General features: G+C 38.3%; 1 protein-coding gene across 1 annotated transcript; it reads left to right on the top strand.

Annotated features, from left to right (window-relative positions):
• Positions 1–2264: 2264 nt before the first annotated feature.
• LOC103581922 (glutamate receptor-interacting protein 1-like) lies at positions 2265–23367 on the top strand (the record flags this gene model as incomplete). Its single annotated transcript, XM_008563632.1, has 5 exons — positions 2265–2400; positions 4850–4995; positions 13824–13907; positions 20483–20558; positions 23222–23367. Coding segments are annotated over 5 exons (588 nt in total), but the record flags the coding sequence as incomplete, so codon positions are not given.
• Positions 23368–23806: the final 439 nt, after the last annotated feature.

Here is a 23806-nt window from a genome sequence, read left to right as displayed (position 1 = left end):
AATCTGTATATTATAAGAAGATGCAAAGGATCTTTCTGTTGGGCAAAATTGTTGGGCACATTACATCTCTGTAATATGAATGGTCACCATCTACTCTGTCATTTTGGTTACTTTAATTAACTTTATTTTTATTTATTTATTTTTTATTTATTTATTTTACATTCTAAGATGTTGCAGAGCACTTGGAAGGGAGGGAAGAGGGGAAAATGAAGGGAAATAGGGTATAAGGAAGAGGGAGGGGGCTTGGTTGAGGCCCATGGCACCCCCCTCATTCTGTTAGGGGAGAGCAGGGGGCTTCCATCAGTGGCTCAGTCATTGCTGAGCTGGATGCAGATGTCAGGTGGCATGGCTGAAGCCCTTGGCTCCCCACCACCCTGGCTTAGGAGCCTGGAGTGTTTCCAGTGGCAGCTCAGTGGTCTTCACTTGACTTGCTTAACTTTATTTTTAAATATATCTAGCCTTCTGCCAACTAGGATTTATGTGGGTTTGTTATATTGATGACTTCAAACATCAGTTGGGCCTATGTATGTTTTTGTGGGATGTATTGGGAGTTGTTTTGTTTTGTTTTAAGGGGCACAAGTGAAATGCACACAATGATAGACTTTTGTTACAAATGCTCCTGCTAAGTGATATAAAAGATCCTGTGCTTTTATGCACTGGACAAGAATTTTGATTCTCAAATTTCAATCCTTATTTGGTCTCTAATAAAAAATGTGGTAGATAAAGCTGACATCATACATACTTGAAGACTTCCTAGGCTTCAACTTTAAAAGGCAAGAACAACTCACTTACACAGTGTCGTAAGACTGTCATGAAAAAGCAGGTTTCCAGCCATAGTATGCCTGGTGCTAAAGTCACGGGACTGGCAATCTTGAAAGTCCTGCTTTGAATGACCTTCTCCACATTGCTGAGGAAACTGGTGGCCTGCATCCCTGGCGTCTTTCCCCAAGTACTTTGTTCTCCTCACTAGATCAGATGAGAGATTATTTCCTTTCGAAACATGATTTGATTTTTTCATTGGCTAGAGGGATAATATACTAGCAGCAACAATTTAAAACCTTTATGAAAAGTATTCATAGAGATTTTTGAAGTTATAATTAACTGTGTATGTAATTAAGGAAAAGGCCAAAGTGTGCAAATAATCATTTTTCTATTTGACTTTGAAAAAGCAAGTTAATTTTTGCATTTTAATATGAGTCTTTGATGTTCTAGAATTTATAACCCCTGAAATTCATAAACTGATTTAGGAGGAATTGAAAAATTGGACAGTTTCCCCATCCCTACCCAGTGTGTATGCAGAAGAGGGAATTACATCACAGAGAATTTTTTAAATGGTATTTATCATAATTAGCCTCTGGATAGGTAAATATTGACTCAATTCATTTTTATTTCTGAAAGGAAGGATATTCTTAAAGTTTCCTTACCTTCTGCTTTGCCTAAAATCAAAAGATTTGAGCTCCCTCTGAGTGTATAAACATTATCCCCATAAGATCTATGAGATTCAAAAAATTTTTAAATAGAGAATGAGCGATTTAGGGCAATTACCTGGAAATTCTAAGGACCTACCCTGCCTTGCCATACTGTGACATATTCTGTAAGAAATGAAACGAGTTGTTACATGAGCCATTGTACTTTGTTTTTGAAAGCCAAAAAGAGTAAACAGTCAATAGTATTTTCCAGGACCCTGTAGAAAGCTCTCTTCTCATGAGCCATTGTACTTTGTTTTTGAAAGCCAAAAAGAGTAAACAGTCAATAGTATTTTCCAGTGACAGTAGAAAGCTCTCTTCTTCTGTCACTTAGCTTCACATGCTGAAACGTAATATGAACTTGGAGTCTGCTGTCACACTATATGCATTTGTAGCATTATTTAAAATCCTGCTTTAACTCTTTAGCTTATAACTTTTGGTTGTCCCCTTTGGAATTATGAGAGAAACCGGAGAAAGTCACTTGAGAATGGCAGAAAACATAGGGCGAATATTATCATTTGTACATAAGACAATGCAGAATATTTTTTGTCAACCTAAAGTGAACTACCCCACTGGAATCCATTTTAATAACCTCTAATGGAATATCTGCCTCAACTTTATCTGTATGCACATCTTTATGAGATATTCTGCAAATTACAATGGAAGGAGGCCACAGATATCTTTTCTTATAAAAGAAAAATCAGGAAGAGTTTATAGGGAAGGAGTCACTTAACCACACACACAATGACATTACGATTCTACTCTCATTTAATAAGGCACATGCTTTTCTTTTGACAGAGGAATTCAAGGGCTCCACCATCGTTGAACTGATGAAGAAGGAAGGCACTACCCTCGGTCTGACAGTGTCAGGAGGAATTGATAAGGATGGCAAGCCGAGAGTTTCTAATCTGCGGCAAGGAGGAATTGCTGCTAGGTAACTGCCTCTCAGGGAAATGTAGAAAAAGGAACACAGGGTGTAATTAACTCAAAAATTAAAGCTCCATCAGAAAAGGTCACTAATAAATAAATGACAGCTGCCATCTGCCGGGCAGCACATTCCAGCCAAAGCACAGTGAGGCATGTTTCAGAAGCTGCCCCAGATCTGCCCTTGGGGCTTTTCTGGCCTGTGCTGAAGTCAGTAGGGGGACTCTCATCTCAACTCAGTAGCCGGACCCTCAGAAGGTTTTAATATTAAAAAGCCCGTGTGGATCTAGTCCCCACACATGCCAATGAACACCAGACAGGCTGCAGGGGGGATGAGCTGCTCCAATCATCTAAATGTGAAACAGATGACCCACAAGATGTCAGGGGTGGGGGGTGAGATCTAGTCCCCACACATGCCAATGAACACCAGACAGGCTGCAGGGGGGATGAGCTGCTCCAGTCATCTAAATGTGAAACAGATGACCCACAAGATGTCAGGGGTGGGGGGTGAGGGAGGGCCTGCCTCAGAGGCAAATGGCGAGCCTACAAAGAGCGGGAGCCCCAGCTTCGAGTTTCTAAGTAAAAATTTGGCTTGTCCCACATCTTCTCTACTTTTCTGCTTGTGAGATGTTCCTTTTCACCAAGACAAAGAGATGGTTCCTAAAGGACAGAAGCCTTGGAGTAGGTCTCACTTTGTCCTTCCTTCCCTGAACTACAACCTGCACTAGTTACTGCCGAAGGAAGAAGGTCCTGAATGCTGGGCAGGGCTGGGCTTGCTTTATGGGCAGATTCTAAGTTTACCTCACAAGGAGGGGCTGGAATGGTAAGGTGGTAATGGAATGACAATGCATTAAAAGTAAGTTAGTGTATCTTAAATGCTGGACACCAATATTCTTGTCCACATAATTCCAAGCTGTATTTTAGAGTTTTTGCCTTATAAAGTGTCACCTGAAATATTGACTACTTTTGATGATCACCCCTTTTGTACAACTTATAAGCTTGCTCCAATTGACTATTTGATGATTAGGAGGCCTCGTTTGTAAGACAGGCTGATGTGAACACATGCACCTTAATCTGCTTTCTCCGGACTTTAACGAGACTTCTTTCCACACCCATAGCCTCCTTATTTTATAACAGTCATGGTCAGTCCATGATGCTAGGGCTTCATGTGTCTACAGAGCTTCCTCATGTCTAGCCCTTAAAGCAAGTGTGAAGGGAGAAGGGCATTTTCAATTGTATTAATGCTGTAATTAAAAGTAGTACCACACCAGTTATATTGAGTATTAAAAATCACCAAATATTCATTGTTTAAGGCACTACCATTTTAGAGGTAGTAAACAAAATAATTAAAGATAAGATCCCTGCCCTAAAGGAGCTTATAATCTATTAGGGGATATAAGATATTTAAAAGAAAAAAACATGAAAAGTTTGGGAGCAGCGGTGGCATTGCATAATAGTCAGAAGCAGCCGCACAAGAGTTATCCCAGAGCATGAAGCGGTCAGGCTGCCGGGGGCGTGGGCAAAGCAGAGGTCAGGGCGGCGGCGGGGAATGCAGGTGGGGTGGACCGGGAAGGCGCCCCAAAGGGGGAGTGACTGCGGCTGGACTTAGATCAAATAAATGCGTTTCTATTTGGGGAGAAAATGTTGAAAGTCTCATCAGTGACACAGATTTTAACTCCTATCATTGCTCTTGCTGCCTGCTCTTGGTTTAGAGGTAGAGTTTGACTAAAAGCCCAGGAGCAGCCAAAGTTCTATTATGTTGGTAAAGAGAGACGGGACTGTAACTGAAACTCTACGCTTGCATTGTCATTTCCTCTTCACCAATACTTTTTATTGGTCCTGTTGTCATCAATAAATAGCAAAATGAGCTGACCCTTTCCTTGCCCCTGGACAGGCTTCCAGTGAAGATGCTGAAAGCTATAAAATGTGTGAAAGGCAGACAGCAAAAATGAGAAGAAAATGATCTGGCGTGTCTAGGATCTGGATCCGTCCCCAGAGAACCAACACTTTTGGGATGGAGCAACTAAAAACGTTTCTCTTTATTTTGTTTTATAGGGCTTTTAAAAATAAATGAGGCAGGGGTTGGCCAGTTAGCTCAGTTGGTTAGAGTGCCATGTTGGTAACACCAAGGTCGAGGGTTCAGATCCCCATACCGGCCAGCTGCCCCCCAAAATAAATAAAAAATATAAATAATATAAATAAAAGAGGCAAACACCAAAAAAATCAGAGGTAGCGGCGGACCCAGAGCAGGACTTGTGAAGTGTAAGAGACAGTGAGAATAAACAACACCCACCAGCTCTCACTGCCCTCAGCTCTGCTGCTCTGAGGGCCAGCCAGGGACTCCTGCTCTGTCAGCCTTGTAGGCTTGCATGGTTATGTACACAGGGAAAGTGGCAAGTGGGGTCAGACTGGCCTGTGGAGGGGATGGGCCCACTGAAGCCACATTGTCTGTTTTGCAGAAGTGACCAGCTGGATGTGGGCGACTACATCAAAGCAGTGAATGGGATCAACCTGGCCAAATTCCGCCATGACGAGATCATCAGCTTACTGAAGAATGTCGGGGAAAGAGTGGTTCTCGAAGTAGAGTATGAGCTGCCACCAGTCTGTACGTAATCACAGCCAAGGGGCAGAGCAGCCGCACCCTACAGCAGTTGACTTATTTCTTTTCCTTTTGCTATTAGCGTCTCATTATAGGATGGCAGAGTTTCTTGATATTTAAAAATTATTTGAATTGAGAAACTTATAACCTACTCAGGAAGAATGGAAAAGACCATAGGTAAAAATGAAATTATATAGGTCCTGAGTTCCATTAAGATGATCTGTGAACATCGTATTTACTGCTTAAGCTATTTTATGGAATAATCAGCATAGTTATAAGTTCTGTGCATTAAGTACCATCCAGGCTTTGTGCTTAGTGAATAGGTTTAGGAAAAGCATGTTTAGCATGTTTTATATTGACTCTTGGATACATGTGTTTGTTTCTGAAGCATGAAAATATGAGGGTATTCAAAAAAATTCACAGATTCATATTATCTTTTAATTCTATTTTTCCGTGAACTTTTCAAAGTACCCTGTAGCTTCAGAACTCATTAATATCAAGTCATAATAATAGTACAGTAATAATAAGAGCAGCCAACACACTTTTAGAGCTTTCTAAATGCCCGACATTATAAGAAACTTGACTTGCATTGATTTATTTAATCCTCACCACAAGGAGGGTCAGCATAACAGAGACAAACTTTAGTATCAAATAGCCAGGTTCAAATCCCAGCTCCACCTTTTACTGGCTACACACCTTTGAGAAAGTTACTTAAGCTATCTATGTCTCAGTTTCCACATCTTTAACATGGAGATAATATTAGTTTCTACTCATAGATTTGTTATAAGGATTAACTAAATATTTGTAAAACACTTAGAACAATGCCTAACACTATAAAAGTTTTTGATAAATAATAAATAAATAAACTCTACAAGATAAGCATTATGATCATTATTTTTCTCTTTTTACAGAGGCTTAGTTAAGTAAATTAGTAGTCTTTCCCAAATTAGTAGGCTGCAAAGTCAACATCTGAGCCCAGCCTGCCTGACTCCAAAACTCATGTGTTTATTCATTGTGAGGCATACCTTATGCTATATGTTGCTGCTGCCCTGCATCTAAGCTATGCTGTTCTAGCACCACCTCTCCTATTATTAGCTGTTAACATGGATGCTACCCTGGGAAAACTCTTTGCTCTTCCATACTGGTGAGAATGCTGATTGAATGTTGCTGCTGCCCTGCATCTAAGCTATGCTGTTCTAGCACCACCTCTCCTATTATTAGCTATTAACATGGATGCTACCCTGGGAAAACTCTTTGCTCTTCCATACTGGTGAGAATGCTGATTGATTATGAAGAATCGGTAATAACTCATTTGTTCAGCAATGATTTATTGAGCATTTACCATGTTCCAGCAACCACTACATACGAGGAACTTGGGATGCATTGGTGGAGTTTACATTCTAGTCAGGGGAAGAAAGATATAAAATTAAACCATAATAAATAAGTAAATTATATAGTATGGGTCATGAGTGCTATGGGAAAAAGAAAGCAAAGCAAGGAGAGTATTTGAGAGTGCTAGGATTGGGGTGGGATTGAAATTTTAAATAGGGTGGTTAGGAACAGCCCCATTGTGAAGGTAGTATTTATCAGTGACTTGAAGGAAGTGAGGGAATTGACTGTATGGATTTCTGGGCTAAGAGAGTTCCAGGAATAAGGAACAGCCAGTGCTAAGACCAATAGGCAGGGTCATTCAAGAAATAGTAATAAGGAAGCATGGCTGGAGCAAAACGAGCAGGTGAAGAATTAGGAGACAAGGTCAGAAATGTAAAGGGTAAGAGAGTTCCAGGAATAAGGAACAGCCAGTGCTAAGACCAATAGGCAGGGTCATTCAAGAAACAGTAATAAGGAAGCATGGCTGGAGCAAAACGAGCAGGTGAAGAATTAGGAGACAAGGTCAGAAATGTAAAGGGTAGGGGCCGGCCTGGTGGCGCACTGCGCTAGTGCGCCGCTTGGGAAGCGCGGAGGCACTCCCGCCGAGGGTTCGGATCCCACGTGCAGACCGGTTCCCGCTCACTGGCTGAGCGAGGCACGGGGGCAACACCGAGGGTTGCGATCCCGTTGCCAGTCCGGGTCCGGTACGGGGGCAACACTGAGGGTTGCGATCCATTGCCGGACACGGAAAAAGACAAAAAAAAAAAAAAGAAATGTAAAGGGTAGTGGAGTTTTTGCAGGCCATTGAGAGGACCTTAAGTGTTGCTCTAAATGATACAGGAAGTCACTGTACGGTTTGGGGCAGAGGAGTAACATGATCTGAGTTATCTTTTCAGAGGCACTCTCGGGCTGTTGTGTTACAATAGACTGCACCAAGCAAAGATAGAAGCAGGGAGATGAGTTGGGGGCTATTGCAATGAACTAGGTGGGAGGTGGTACAGATGGTGAAAATCAGTCAGATTCCAAATCTATTTGGAAGGTAGAGCCAACAGGATTTCCTAATAGATTTGATGTGGATTGTACAGAAATACAGGAGTCAGGAATAGCCCCAAGGTTTGAACCTGAGCAGCTGGAAGGATGGAGTTGCCATGAATGGGGGTGGGTAGGAATGTGGGCAGAGCTTATTTCTGGGGGGAAGATCAGAAGCTCGTTTGAAATGTGACCTTTGAGGTGCCTATTTGACATGCAATTGAAAATGTCAAAAAAAAGAGCTGGAGATGTGGTCTGGAGTTTGGGAGAAAGATCTGGACTGGAAAAGTAAATTTGAGAGTCCTCAGAATATAGATGGTGTTTGAAGCTTGGGGACAAGATCAGAGTATTCAAGGAGTGTGTGACATAATCAATCACCAGTTCTTATTCTCAACATAAAACCTAATGCTGAAAATCCAGTAGTCATTTTATAACAAAATCAATTTAAGTCTATGTTCAAAAACATTGCCATGACGTTTTTCATTTTCATCAGGAGTAGGCAGTAAAATAGAGTGGTAAGAGCTTGGGCTATGCCATCAGCTACATGGCAACTTTGTCCATTTTTAGCTTTGTGACCTCAGGCATGTTGTTTAAGTTCTCAGGCCTTAAGTTTCTCATCTGTAAAATGGCTATAGTAGTTGTAGGATTTTTGTAATGAATCAGTACTATTATCTAGTAATTGTTATTCTGACCATTTTCACATACTTGCTAAGTAACTAGTAATGTCGCCATCATTATAACCATTGTTATTATTATAATTGCCATTATTACCATTGTTATTATTATTACACTGAAAGTACTAGGTTTTTTTGAACTTTACTGCCAAGCAGTTAAGAGAAACTAGATATTTAGAGCTAATACTCTTTGATTATGCATTTTTATTCCACTGAGGATATGAATATTAATGAAACAGTGCTTTCCTGAAAGGAACTCTTACTATAGCTTTCTTTATTTTAGTATTTATTTATTTTTTTACTATAGCTTTCAGTAGTAAGGATCTGCCCAGCATTATAGCTGATTCAGAGCAGGGGGGTTCTGGGACCACTTGAAGGAGGTCACGCATGTCAGGTAGGAAGAGGAACACTCCAGGCAGAGGGTACAGCAAGGAGGTGAGACAAAAAGCCCAGTGTACAGGTTAAACTACAGAGTGGAGTTGAGTTACTGGAGGACAAAGGAAAAGACAGAGAGGCCTGGAGGGGGAGGAGGCTGGTGAGGTGAACAGGAACCAACAAGGAGGTCCTTGTAAGCCACTGTATTAGTCTGTTTTGTGTTGCTGTAACAGAAATACCTGAGACTGGGTAATTTATAAAGAACAGGGGTTTACTTGGCTTATGATTCTGGGACAGCTGCATCTGGTGTGGGCCTCAGGCTGCTTCTACTCATGGTGGAAAATGGCAGCAGCCAGTGGGTATAAGCAGACCACATGGTGAGAGGAAGCAAGAGAGAGAGAGAGAGAGGAGGTGCCAGGGTCTTTTAAACAACCAGCTCTTGCGGGAAATAATAGAGCAAGATCTCTCTCATTATTCCCCCCACCCAGGGAGAGGATTACTCCATTCATGAGGGATCCACCCCCATGACTCAACTCCCAACACTGCCACATTGGTATCTGCCCAGCATTATAGCTGATTCAGAGCAGGGGGGTTCTGGGACCACTTGAAGGAGGTCATGCTTGTCAGGTAGGAAGAGGAACCCTCCAGGCAGAGGGTACAGCAAGGAGGTGAGACAAAAAGCCCAGTGCACAGGTTAAACTACAGAGTAGAGTTGAGTTACTGGAGGACAAAGGAAAAGACAGAGAGGCCTGGAGGGGGAGGAGGCTGGTGAGGTGAACAGGAACCAATAAGGAGGTCCTTGTAAGCCACTGTATTAGTCTGTTTTGTGTTGCTGTAACAGAAATACCTGAGACTGGGTAATTTATAAAGAACAGGGGTTTATTTGGCTTATGATTCTGGGACCGCTGCATCTGGTGCGGGCCTCAGGCTGCTTCTACTCATGGTGGAAAATGGCAGCAGCCAGTGGGTATAAGCAGACCACATGGTGAGAGGAAGCAAGAGAGAGAGAGAGAGAGGAGGTGCCAGGGTCTTTTAAACAACCAGCTCTTGCGGGAAATAATAGAGCAAGATCTCTCTCATTATTCCCCCCACCCAGGGAGAGGATTACTCCATTCGTGAGGGATCCGCCCCCATGACTCAACTCCCAACACTGCCACATTGGTGATCAGATTTCCACATGAGCTTTGGTGGGGACAACACATCTAAACTCCATCAGCCACATTGGTGGCCTTGGATGGCATCAAATGGACAATAAGAAGCCCTTAGAGGCTTTTAACACTGGGGAACAGTATCATCAGATCAGAGTTTTTTATATTTATCATTTTAGGAGGCCAAGTAGAGAGTAGATCAGAGGCTACAAGCCCAAAGGCTGTTACAATTTTCTGAAAGGGAGGTGATAGCCTAAATATATATAGCATTAGTTGAGTTAAAGAGGAGATACTGGGAGTCAGAAATGTTTAGGGGTTAAAACCTATTATGACTTGGTGATTATCCCCCGCTTTTTCTTCCTTACACAAGAAAACTGATGGAAAAAGGGAAAAAATATTTTTAAACACAAAAATGTGAATTTTTGTGGTGGAAATTAGTGGGAAGATGTCTGTCCTTTAAGGAATATCTCTGTCTCTGTCTCTTATGTTTGGAGAAGTTAATAAGATCTTTGAGTTCAGAGAGGTTGAAGGGATGAATAAGCCTCACTGTCACTTAGCTCAGACAGCTAGCGCAGAAACAGGCTCTCCATGGCTGAGGCCATGTGAGCGGAACCGACTGCTCGAAGATAAGTCGCCCAAGGCCAACACTGGTAATGCTGTCAAGAGCACAGCAATTAGAAGCTCAGCCAATGCCAGAGTTCAGAAAGAACTGAAGGAAGGATGTGTGTGTGTGATCTGATAAAGGAGAAATAGAAGCTTGACCTGGGACAATCCATTATCTTTTCTGAGATTCAGTTCCTTTATGAAAATGAAATGATTGGTCTACATGAACTCTAGAGTTCTTTTTGACTTAAAATTATGTGATGCTTTGAGACTGCATTTAGAGAGAATATTACCAAACTGTATCGTAGGTATTTATGTATTAAAAGCTGGTCTAGAGCAGTGCTTCCAATTTTTGGTGACATAATCCCTAAAGAGTTTTGAAATGTTAAATGATTCCTATTTCTTTTTAGTAACACCTAAAGTTATGTATCATGAGCTTAAATAGTTGGAACGTATGTATTTTCTGGCATGTTGTTTGTTTATATGTTTTAAAATACCATTTCCTTTCAAACCTTGGAGCTACAGATTTACCTCATTTAATGAAAACTGTCTGCCACATTAACTGATTGGCAAAGATAGTCTTCAAGCAGTGCTTCCAATTTTTGGTGACATAATCCCTAAAGAGTTTTGAAATGTTAAATGATTCCCATTTCTTTTTAGTAACACCTAAAGTTATGTATCATGAGCTTAAATAGTTGGAACGTATGTAGTTTCTGGCATGTTGTTTGTTTATATGTTTTAAAATACCATTTCCTTTCAAACCTTGGAGCTACAGATTTACCTCATTTAATGAAAAATGTCTGCCACATTAACTGATTGGCAAAGATAGTCTTCCCTGTTAAACCATCAGCTAAATCAGACTAGATTTCTATCCAAAGGGGTCATTTTTTAACTCAAATAATGTGGCAAACCTTGTCCCTGTGAAAGCCTAAATTCTAAGACAGATAGGTGATAGCCGACGATGATGGTGGTGGTGACAATGACAATGACAGTGATGAGGAGGATGATAGAAAGAGAGGCAGTCTCAGGTCTCCTCCACATGACTCATTCTTGGGTTCAGTCTGAAGGAGATGCAGCCAACCAGGGGCAGCTCCTCCTGTGGCAATGGCAGAGGGGAAGGAGGACAAGCTCAACCCCACGAGCTCGTTTCCAGCCCCCGCTTGCATCTCTTAACATCCCAGTGGCAAAAGCAAGTCACATGGGCAAGTGCAGCATAGTGAGGTGGGAAATTTATTAAACTCCTATTCTGTGGAGGTCAGGGGTAGGGAGGCAGGAAAGGAGTATGGAATTTAGAAAAATGTCATCTACCAAAGTAAAATAACTGTATAGAGGGACATGCACATTCCCATTTGGAAGCAAGGGACAACAGTACAACTAAAATAAAGAAGGGGAGTATTTTTGCATTGTGAAATTGGTTTCTACCTAGCCCTTTGATTCTTTGGGTAAGCTCTTAAATTGGATCTTTATGTAACATACACACGTGTGACATAATGAGTAAGATTCACATGGCAATACAGAGTGGATGGTACTGAGTGTGGAAAGCCATTCCCCAAGAGCCAGTTATGCAAATAATAGCTATAAAGACCAAATCTATTTCATTAATTATATTAAAATGCAGTCACTGTTCACATTTATCTTTGTAAATGATGTAGAGCAATAGTGTAGATAATCTAAAGCTGCAGGTAATCCAAAGTCTTTACACTGACTTTAGATTTAATTGTAAAATTTTGTGGTCAGCAAGATTTAGCTAAAGCATAATTAAAATTGCAGTACTTTGCATTCCCAATACAGACACCCAGCCAACAAGGACAGGTGGCCCAGAATTAGAATTTGGTTTTACATAATTGAAAGTTGATTTAATGATTAAATAAAATAGTACTTGTAACCTACTTTGCAGAATTCTGGGCGCACAGTAGATACTCATTAATTATTTCTCTCCATATCCTTTTCTTTTCCTCATTTACCAATAGAACAAAAAGATTATGTTCTTAATTTCTTCAGTGGCTCAGTGGCTTGTTTGGTCATGGAAATAAGAAAATATTTGGTACGAACTCAATTTTTTTTTATTTAATTAAAACTGTACCTAAGCACTCTCAGCTGTTTATAGGTACTGTTCCTAGTTGATTAGAATAAACCGAAATTCCCTTGATAGCAAAAATATGGCATTTAATTAAATTAGCAGTGTACCAAAATATTTGTTCAGCTGTAGATTTATGTTGTTTTTCAGAAGATCCAAGTTCTTATTGTACTTTATGTCCCAGCCAGAGAGTGTTTAGATCATGTTTATTCCCTTGAGAGTTCAGCATTTCTGACATTAAAAATAATTGTAATTAATGCTTAATGAAAATGGCTTGCTATTTCTATAAATGGCAAGATCAGTTCTTTTAATTGCTGCCTTTGAATTCTGCCTATATATTTCTTGTCAATAGTTCTGTGTAGGGCCGGCCCTGTGGCTCACTCTGGAAAGTGCGGCATTGGGAGCTCCGAGGCCGCGGGTTCGGATCCTATATAGGGATGGCCGGTGTGCTCACTGGCTGAGCGTAGTGCGGGCAGCACCAAGGCAAGGGTTGTGATCCCCTTACCGGTCAAAAAAAAAAAAGTTCTATGTAATAAACTCTTCAGGATCTAGTAACAATGTAAAAATGTGTTATTGATAATGGACAGAGCATTGGAAAATTGGATATCAATGTACAAATTCAAATCAAGGATTTAAAACCATCTGCTTCTACACATTGCAAGTTTTCCTGTCCCCATGAATAAAAACATCCCTGTATTCATAAAAACAAAATATTAACTTGTGGATTTTTTTAAATGCAGAAATAGTGTGCTATACAACCAGAATTACTCACCAGTTTCTCAAAAGCAGTCTCAGAGAATATTTTAGTGATTATACCTTCATATACCTTATACCCTCACACATGTGTATAATGTAATTAGAGATTGCAGCTTAACAATGCAATTTCATTATGTGAAATGACAGCAGCAATCAGGCAAATACAACATAAGGATAATGTATCAAGTAAAATTAGGTTGATCTTTATTTTCCTAGTTAGTAGTAATATTTTGAATGCACTTACAATTTCTTCTATCCTCCAAGTTTCATTTGGGTTACTGATATCTTTTTTTAATAGCTGTTTATATGTCAGAACACTTATTAGCATCAGCCTAATTATTAATAGCAACCTGAGAGTGATACTTTTTCTTCCTGTGCCAGCTGCAAAAATAAAAATAAGTACAGAAATTATTTCATAATTTTTACAAAAATCATATTATTTTTGCATTCCACAACAGAAACAATTCTACTTATGTGAAGATTGTCTCTCCTGTTATATAGACTTTAAACAATGTAAATATCAACCTCTGTCTAGAAACTAGCTACACAGAAGGAAAAGAACTAGCTCTGACTTTGGTTCTACTTGGACCTATATGAGTCATTTATGCAGATGAATATTTTATGGGGTTTATGTCATTATAATTATTTTTTCTAACATTTTCTTTGAAAGGAAATTATTGCTTCCTTATTACTCAAAACAAAAATTATTTGCAACAGGAACCTGTAGTATTTTATGCCACAGTGAAAAATTTACAAATGTTATTATTATTTAAAACTTCCTTCTCTCTTTTCTGTGTTCAGCTGTACAGGGATCAAGTGTTATTTTTCGAACAGTGGAGGTCACGCTACATAAAGAAGGCAATACCTTTGGTTTTGTAATACGAGGTAAGTGGTGATTAGAAAGCATGAACCATCAGATACACTTAGAAAATTCGTCAGTGAAATATTGGAAGTGAACTAGAAAGACATCTTCAAAAACTGATGTTTTCACTGTGTAAAGTCACCTTTTAGTATTCGTCCCTACTCTTCTTTACAAAATAAAAACAGTGAATAAGAATAAAGTGAAGTCTAAATGATCCAGCTTTATTTTTAGTCCATTAATACAGGGCAAGACGCCACTGTTCGTAAGCCTTGTCAATTCAGTCATCCTCCTGATTTGTCTCTCTTCAGCATGTCTTTTGCCTTCCATTTTATACTTTTCTATATTACCGAATCAAAAATGTTGATGAGTATGGCTTGATTTGATTTAATACACTAGGATTAAGCAACTTTGTTTAAATTAATTTTTTGAGAAATACATTTTGTACTGTAGCTTTCTAAAAATGGATTGAAGATAATCTAATCCCTTGAGTATCTGTGTACATCAGCTCAGCCCATCTTAATACGGGATGGCATTGATAATAAAGATTTCAGGTTACTCCAACTTGTCTATAAAACCATTAATTCTAAGCTGTAATTCTGGCCTTTATTATTTTTCTTATTAGCAATTTCATCCCTTAAAGACTATGCCTACATTAATAACTCTCAACTCCTAGTATGACAATGAGGTTCAACAGGGAACTACCTAAGTATTAGGAATTTTTTAACATTTCACATATCTTGATTTTTTTGTTTTTACCTAAACATTTTATACTTTAACAGACCCAAAATTCTATCAAAATTATCAAAACATTAATTAAAATTAATTAAACATCTCAATAAATATATGTGCATCAAAGAATAAAAGAGATGTGTTCACTTGCCTTAAGTGACTGAGCTTTAAGCCCTAGGTTCCTTTGTGTGCCAATCATTTTGCAAATCTATCAGTCAAATATTTATTAAGCACATGTCATCATGTCAGCATAGGGACAAGTACTATAGACTCATAAGACATGACCCCGACCTACAGTGAATTTAAGACATAAGTTGATAACGTGCTCAAGTGAGTAGTGGAGAGGACTAGGAAGTAGGAACTCATTGAGTGGTTTAGACTAGTAGTTATTATATTTTTCTGACCAAGGCCTATTTTTTGTTGGAGCAACAGACCCCAAGATCATTTATCCTAACCCATTCCCCAATTTTTGTTTAAAATAACTTGGCGAATATAATGAAAAGTCACCATACAAATAACTTTAGGTTGAAGTATGGTATATATAAATCCATTTTTGCAATATAGATGTGAAAGAGAGGTGCTCTTGAATCAGATGCATGCAAGCCTTATTATTGAAAAGCCGCAGCAAAAAATATTGCTGTTGCAAATATTCATCACTAGTTACTGTATGGTTAATCAATAGCAAATCAAATTACTAATGAAGGAGCTAAATCAATAGTAATTTATCATTAAGAAATAAAAAGAATAGAAGTAATTGAAATCCACAACCACCTCAAGACAACTGATGATGTAATGTTAACAAAACATCCTTTCCACAATTTGCAGGAATTTCAAGCATTTGTGTACATGCATAGTAGGAGTTTTGTAATATGAGCCTAGAATATGCCTACATTAATAACTCTCAACTCCTAGTATGACAATGAGGTTCAACAGGGAACTACCTAAGTATTAGGAATTTTTTAACATTTCACATATCTTGATTTTTTTGTTTTTACCTAAACATTTTATACTTTAACAGACCCAAAATTCTATCAAAATTATCAAAACATTAATTAAAATTAATTAAACATCTCAATAAATATATGTGCATCAAAGAATAAAAGAGATGTGTTCACTTGCCTTAAGTGACTGAGCTTTAAGCCCTAGGTTCCTTTGTGTGCCAATCATTTTGCAAATCTATCAGTCAAATATTTATTAAGCACATGTCATCATGTCAGCATAGGGACAAGTACTATAGACTCATAAGACATGACCCCGACCTACAGTGAATTTAAGACATAAGTTGATAACGTGCTCAAGTGAGTAGTGGAGAGGACTAGGAAGTAGGAACTCATTGAGTGGTTTAGACTAGTAGTTATTATATTTTTCTGACCAAGGCCTATTTTTTGTTGGAGCAACAGACCCCAAGATCATTTATCCTAACCCATTCCCCAATTTTTGTTTAAAATAACTTGGCGAATATAATGAAAAGTCACCATACAAATAACTTTAGGTTGAAGTATGGTATATATAAATCCATTTTTGCAATATAGATGTGAAAGAGAGGTGCTCTTGAATCAGATGCATGCAAGCCTTATTATTGAAAAGCCGCAGCAAAAAATATTGCTGTTGCAAATATTCATCACTAGTTACTGTATGGTTAATCAATAGCAAATCAAATTACTAATGAAGGAGCTAAATCAATAGTAATTTATCATTAAGAAATAAAAAGAATAGAAGTAATTGAAATCCACAACCACCTCAAGACAACTGATGATGTAATGTTAACAAAACATCCTTTCCACAATTTGCAGGAATTTCAAGCATTTGTGTACATGCATAGTAGGAGTTTTGTAATATGAGCCTAGAATACTGCCTGATATATTGTAGGCAATGAATGAATGAATGAACAAATGAATGAATGAATGAATGAATGTTGCCTAGATTTGTGTGGACATCAGACTTCTTAGTATTATACTGATTTTAAAACCTTAGTAATAATGAACCAATTTTAGTTTCTGAGCACCACATTTTTGTAGGCTTTAATAACTCCCTTTGTACAAAAGTTGAACATAAAAGTTTGTGGAATTTTGCATCAATTTCTCAATAAGAATCAAAAAAAGGACATATTTTTAGATAAGCTCGAGGCCCATCTACAGGGTCTTCCCTGCTCAAAGGTGGCCACCACTCATCTCTTAGGTATCATTGGTTTGTCAGAATGAGAAAGTACTGTTTGTAAATATAATTATGACAGATAAGACATTTTGGCATAGATGGGATTTGATATAAACTTAGATCAATGGAAAATACCAGGACAACCAGGAAAGAGGGGAAAATTTTGCAGGTGGAGCATATCCATTTAGTACTGGAGAATTTCTTCTTAACCTGTTAGAATGGAACTTTGAACATTAAAACAAGCTTATGAGTAGAATTATATTTCTAATGCTGTAAGTCACAGGTTCTAAAACCTTGACTCCCCAAACAATAGAATTTTACACCCATAAAATGAAAAATGGAGACTGGCCTAAACCTTGGAGAGTTAAATTTCAGTTAATTCCCTTGTTACCAAGCTAAAGGAGATGAGTTGGGCTAATAGGGAAAGCACTCTGCCACTGAAAATTGCTTTTCAGTTTTGACTAGGAAAGTTTTTCTATCTGGTCATTCTCGACTGTAAAATTGTAGGTCATTCTACTCATCTAACATGTGCTGCCTGAGATTCAGATTTGCTCTGCGCTGTGGCCCTGGAAGATAGTTTCAGAAAGTATCCCAGGTGTTGCTACTGTGCAGACAAGACTGAGAGTATCACTGGTCTCTACGTCGTCTCTCTACTGCCTTGAGGCTCCAAACTTCTACAATTCAAGTGAATCATACGCTAAACTTGGTTCATTACAAATAATGATAAAATGCTGCATATCAAGACATTTAGAACTGTCTGAAACTTTAACGTGCATTCACTGTTATATATTTACATTTGGACCTGCAAACCAAAATTATGGAAAGGTTTCTTGCTGTCTTTGGCCCACACTCTTTTTTAAATCAAACCTATCTTTTTACAATCATCTTCCAAAAGAGAAATTACTTAATAATATTCCCATATATATGGGTAAGCATCTGATGTAAATTATTGTCATTTTTATTTTAAAAAATTTTTCTGAGAAAGTGGTAAATTTCCAATTTTAAGTAAAGAAGCCATCAAACTGAATGAAGAATAAAATACTGAAATGGAGCTTCTACCAATCAGCCAGACTGAATACATATATCAGTCGTAATAGAAGTAAGCATAAAAGAAGCATTTGCCTTCATCACAAACTGTGAATGCCTTTTAGTTTTTCTCTTAGGCTAGATTCTTTAAGTTGACCTCTCTGCCTGTTCCAAGTTTGGGAAGTGTCAGTCTGTTCTACCAGGCAAGCATTAAGGAAGCAATAGTTGACAGTAGCATTCATATTCATCAGATACACGAAATCAAGTCACGTGAAGAATATTTAAGGAAACTGGAGATGTTCAGACTTAGGAAGAGGAGACACAGCAGGCATATAATCACTGTTTTCAACTTTCAGAAAAACTTTTTCATGGAAGAGAGCATACAGTTTTGTTTTACTGCTCTAGATAATAAAACAAGAACCAGTGCATGAAAGATGAAGGACTGTAGATACCAGTTAAATAATGGGAAGAATTCCTAACACCCCTAGATGTTCAAATGTGGAGTGAGCTGCCTTGATCTTGTAAGTGGCCAACACTAGTGGATCTTAAGCAGAGGCTGGGAGAGTACAGATAAAGCAGGTGTACAAAGGGGTTTGGGAATAAAAAGAAAATTTACAATAACTCACATCCCATCTTGAAGCTTCTATATTTCCAAAAATCCTTGTGGAGAAATTTTCCTTATAGAAAATCAAAATCAAAAGATGCACTTTCAGCTGTTTCATTTCAGTGAATTAAACTTTATTTTAAATATAAAAAATAAATAAATAAAAATATATAAAAGTGGAAGGAATCTACGAAATGGAAGGACATGCAATACAAATTACAGGTGAAAAGTTTTTTCTTTGATGAATAAAGATATTAAAATAATAAGAGATCTCAGCGTTAAATTTATCAAAGAACATAAACAATTACAAAAAATACAAATGATTAATAAACAGTGGAAACCGTATCAAACCTCAGTAGTAATCAAAGAAATAAAAAGTAAAATAAACATAAAAAACCAAATTTAGCCTATTAAATTAGCAAAGATTTCAACAAAAGTAATAGTGATATTAAAGATGATATGGGGAAGATCACTGCCCCTATCCAGATGATAGAAAAAATAATGTGTATAAGCTTTTTGAGGGTAATTTTTCAATATCTATCAAAGCCTTAAATATGTTTCATTTTTATTGTCAAATAATTTCCCTTTTAGGAATTTATCCAAAGACTGTAATCTCAGATGTCCTCCAATATTTATGAAGATTTTTTATAATCTTCAAAACTGTAATCAATCCAAAAGTCTAACAGTAAGGGTTCCATTAAATGAAAAATGAACATATAAGGAAACACTAAGCAGCTTTTAAAGAGGGCTTTCAAAGACTATTTAATGAATTATAAAAAATGTCATAATGGATAATTAATAGAATACCAGGTATATACACACATACATGTATAATAATCTTTTAAAGAGGGCTTTCAAAGACTATTTAATGAATTATAAAAAATGTCATAATGGATAATTAATGGAATACCAGGTATATACACACATACATGTATAATAATCTTAATTTTTAAAATGTATAGAAAAAAGTCTGAAATTGAATACACAAAGTATTTAATAAAGGTTATCCCTAGCTGAGAGATTATGAATTATTTTTATTAATTTCTTCATACTTTTCTGTATTTTTCAAATTTTTTACAACAAAAATGTCATGCTTTTATATACAGAAAAATAAAAAGTATTTTAAAAAGAAGCACTGGAAATTATTTGATCTGACTTTATATATTTAATAAAATCAATCAATATTTTAAAAAGAAAATTAAAATCCCATGTAAGTACTGCAGTTGGCTTGACACAGTCTGCCAAATTTGCCCAAATTTTTTCAAACACTCCAGTTTTAATGGGGGCCACTTTAGCACCTTGAATTATTTCCTGCTTGCTTGCTTTTTTTTTTTTTTTTTTTTTTTTTTTTTTTTGTCTTTTTCCGTGTCCGGCAACGGATCGCAACCCTCAGTGTTGCCCCCGTACCGGACCAGGGACCGGCAACGGGATTGCAACCCTCGGTGTTGCTCCCACACCTCGCTCAGCCAGTGAGCGGGAACCGGTCTGTATGTGGGATCCGAACCCTCGGGCGGGAGCACCGCCGCGCTTCCCAAGCAGCGCACTTATCCAGTGCGCCACCGGGCCAGCCCCTAAATTTTTTTTTTTTTTTTAACTTTAGTTTTTGCTTTCCTTATGTCAGGTTGTAGACCTACTGACTTACCTGCATTATAGCCCAGGTTGATTGGCAGCAGGTATACACACCCGCACTTTGTTTATAACCAGCAGTTGTTCTCATGGGCCAGTACTTGTAATTAGTTGATCCCCTTGCCATAACAGTTGTTAAATGTTTTACATGAAGGTACTTTAAAAGTTCATGGAAAAATTGAATTAAAAGATAATATGAATCTTTCCATGAACCTTTTGAAGTACACTCATATGTCACCCTGCTTACAGCCATATATTTATTGGGAGGTGAAGAAATGGTGACTTCAAAAACATATTTCACATAAAGTGACTTTAAGGTTATTATATGCCAGAAGGAAAATTTTACGTGTTTTCCTTCATACATCAACAAATACACTTGAGTTTCTCAGCAGGCATTTTGTTAAGTGAATTAATAGCACAATGAAAGCATTTTGAAGCTGTGTTCCTTTTCTTTGCTAGGGGGTGCACATGATGATAGGAATAAATCTCGTCCAGTTGTGATAACGTGTGTTCGTCCTGGAGGGCCTGCTGACAGGTAAATGTCATCTTTCTGTGACACTATCCAAAACGGAGGAAATGGAGCAGAAGACTTTGGCACAGAAATTGATGAGCTATAAATTCATAGTAAAAGATAGACATTAAGTAGGAGGAAATGGAGCAGAAGACTTTGGCACAGAAATTGATGAGCTATAAATTCATAGTAAAAGACATTAAGTAATTGAGAAAATAGAATAATTTAATCAGGCCCCCTCACCTCGGGGCAAGTTGGGGGTGGTGCAGCATTCTTTGTGGGCAGGTTATGTGTGGGTGGAGTTAGTGCGCCTGCATGGCACTGCCACCTTGGCTGGAGTTTACTGCCTTGGGCGGCCACCGGGCATATCGCCATGCCTTCCAACCTATGACTTCCAAGGACCCTTTTGGCCAGTTACCTAGCTCATAGACCTGTGTGTAAGGGGTCTGGTGAACCAGCCTGGCATGTGAGGGGTCTGGTGACCCAGCCTGGCATGTGAAGGGTTTATGCCCCAGCCTGGAATGGGCTTGAGTGGTCTGTGAGCTCCAGACCCAGCCCTAGCTCGACAATTGGCCCAGTCGGTGCAGGATTACGGGCAGGTAAAAGAGCACCACAATTGGCAACATTGGCAGGATTCCGACATTAGCCATAGCTCCACATAAGTAAATATGTTAGAATGTGAAAACTGAAGGGGTTTGGCTTATGGAATCAGAAAAAATAAGTTTTGCCTCCAGATTCTACATTTACTATACTATCTTTGGCAAGTGACTTCATTCCAAATTCAGTTTCCTCCATTGAAAACGTAGATAATAATACCTACCTTTCAGGGTTATTCAATCTTACCAAAGATTGGAGATGTGTAGTCTCTTGCAGGGGCCTGTCATGTGAGAGTCACTTATAAGAGGCAGCTGGCTCTTTTAAAACAAACCCTTGAAATGCATCCTCTCCAATTGCTAATCTCCGAACCTGGAGAGATAGGTGGTGGTGGTCAGATTCTTAGTATGATCAGCATCCTTACCACTGCTGGCATTACCTTTTACTGGGGACTGTGTATATCAGAATGGAAGTGACTTTGAGTAAAACGGAAGAAATTTTGCCAGTCTCCAGAGTTTTCTCTTCCTTGCATTTCTCTTCTTTGCTAGTTCGAATACCTGAAGCACAAACGCTTTCATCTTTCCTATCATAAACCTTGTGGGGTCCCGAGTCACTCATGGCTTAGGTGTCTCTGAGATGCTTATTTCTGTATGTTTCCCACAGCAAAAGTTGACTCCATAATGAAGAGAGAACACAACTGCTGCCATCAGATGGTGTTGAAAAATAGGAGAAAAATGCACCGATTACTTCTGTCTTTATGTTTCAGACCAGCACAGACTTTAAACTTCTTTTAAGAAATAGAAATAATAATAACTGGAGTTTATTAAGCACTTACTTTGTGCCAGGAACTGGTCTAAGTGCTTGACAGACACTATCTTATTTTATTCTATAACCACCGTGTAAATGAGATATCTTTATCCACATTTACAGAGGACAGGACTGAGGCCCCATATGATTAAGGGACTTGCCAGCCAGTAAGTGGAAGAACTAGAGAGGAATTCGGGTCTATTTTTCTTCAAAGGTCTAACTGTTAACTAACTTTTAAGAAAGATGATGTTTCATAAAAAATAAAATAGGAAGACACTGGCTTCTCACTGTGCTAAAGTGTATTTGCCTTTGAGGAGGATAACACAAGTCAAAAATTTCGCCTTTCTCACTTCTCAGTCTTCTCTTGAGAATTATACTTTCTGAAACAAATTAGAATATTTTCATTTCTTACTAACACTTAGAATTGGAGTTGACAAAAGTGTCAAAAATAGGCTACAAATTTGTGAGTTTAGGACTCACAAATTTAGGACTAAAGAAAATCTGAGAGTTTAAGATACAAATTTCGAGTCAAAATACTCAAAATACTACGTGAAAGATGTTTATTTAAGAGTTCATTTTTATTCTTTCCAAATCTTAAACTTGTAATCATGCTATTTAATTTTCTCATCTCTGTGTCCCTCCCTGAGGCAGGGACGGTGAAAGCTGGAGGCCAATCTGGCTCTACCTTTGTGGTGTCACTAATGTCCTGATTCATTGTCTCCCAGTGCCTTGAGTGTCTGTGGTCACAGCAGGGAGAATAGTATTTGCCTGCCTCTTCCTGGGAACGTGAGGCTGAATCAATTTAATGACTACCAAACGGCCTTATAAATCAGTAGGGAAATTTACAGACCAGGGAAATTTCTCACCAGCACTCCCTATCCTGCTTGGGTTCGCTGGCAATAAATTGAATGAAATTAACAGGCTTTTCTGCTTATCTGACTTTGGGAAAATAGGTGAATATTATTTCCTGGGCTCTAATAAATCAATTTTAGATATTTAGGCAAAAACCTAGGAAAGGGAAAATGTGTATTTCTTACTTTTGTACTCTTGGAGTTAACTTTGGGTAACGAGGTTATTTGCTAATGTGTAGTTATTTTCTCATTACTGACTTTCATATTACAGCAATTTTCTGTTCAGGGTTACCTCTTTACAATCTTACTGTCACACTTCATGCTTAAAAAGAATGCAGACGGGATGGATGGCAGAATGTACATGAAAGAACTACTTTGGTTAAGTGACTGTAATGCTAAGCCCTATTATGCTAAATGTCTTTATTCTCTCTTCAGAGAGGGCACAATCAAACCTGGCGATAGGTTACTCAGTGTGGATGGAATTCGGCTTCTTGGAACCACACATGCTGAAGCCATGAGTATTCTTAAACAATGCGGACAAGAAGCAACGCTGCTGATAGAATATGATGTCTCAGTCATGGGTACGTCGGAGTCCTGAGGGTGTGATCTCTAAGCTCCAGGGCATGTCACTGTCCATCCCTGATTGGATTGTGTATATATTGTTATGCCCTCCTGTAACAGACAGAATTCTGTCTGTTACAATTCTATGTCATTTTACTCTGTTTGAGTTCAGGAAGAAGTGAGTAGTACTTTTCAGCGATGTATAGTTCTCCTGTCAATAGTTCCCATAATTGAGTCTCATTCTGTCCGAGTGTGTCACCTAGCAGCCTGTTCTTCTATATGGATTACCCTTTTTAACAGCAAAGTATTTTCCCCTCCAAATCACAAAAATAGTTTTATTAACTTAAGGGCTGGTACTTTTTCTTTTACTCCATGGAGACTGGCAGCAGTAGGAGATGGCTTTCCTTCTTGTAACTTCACAGTGGTAAGCCCACTAATCCGAATTAATAGGACTGACCA

The sequence above is a fragment of the Galeopterus variegatus genome, unplaced genomic scaffold (assembly GCF_000696425.1).
Source record: "Galeopterus variegatus unplaced genomic scaffold, G_variegatus-3.0.2 Scaffold14305, whole genome shotgun sequence".
Classification (NCBI taxonomy): domain Eukaryota; kingdom Metazoa; phylum Chordata; class Mammalia; order Dermoptera; family Cynocephalidae; genus Galeopterus; species Galeopterus variegatus.
This window is presented reverse-complemented; position numbering and strand designations above follow the sequence as displayed.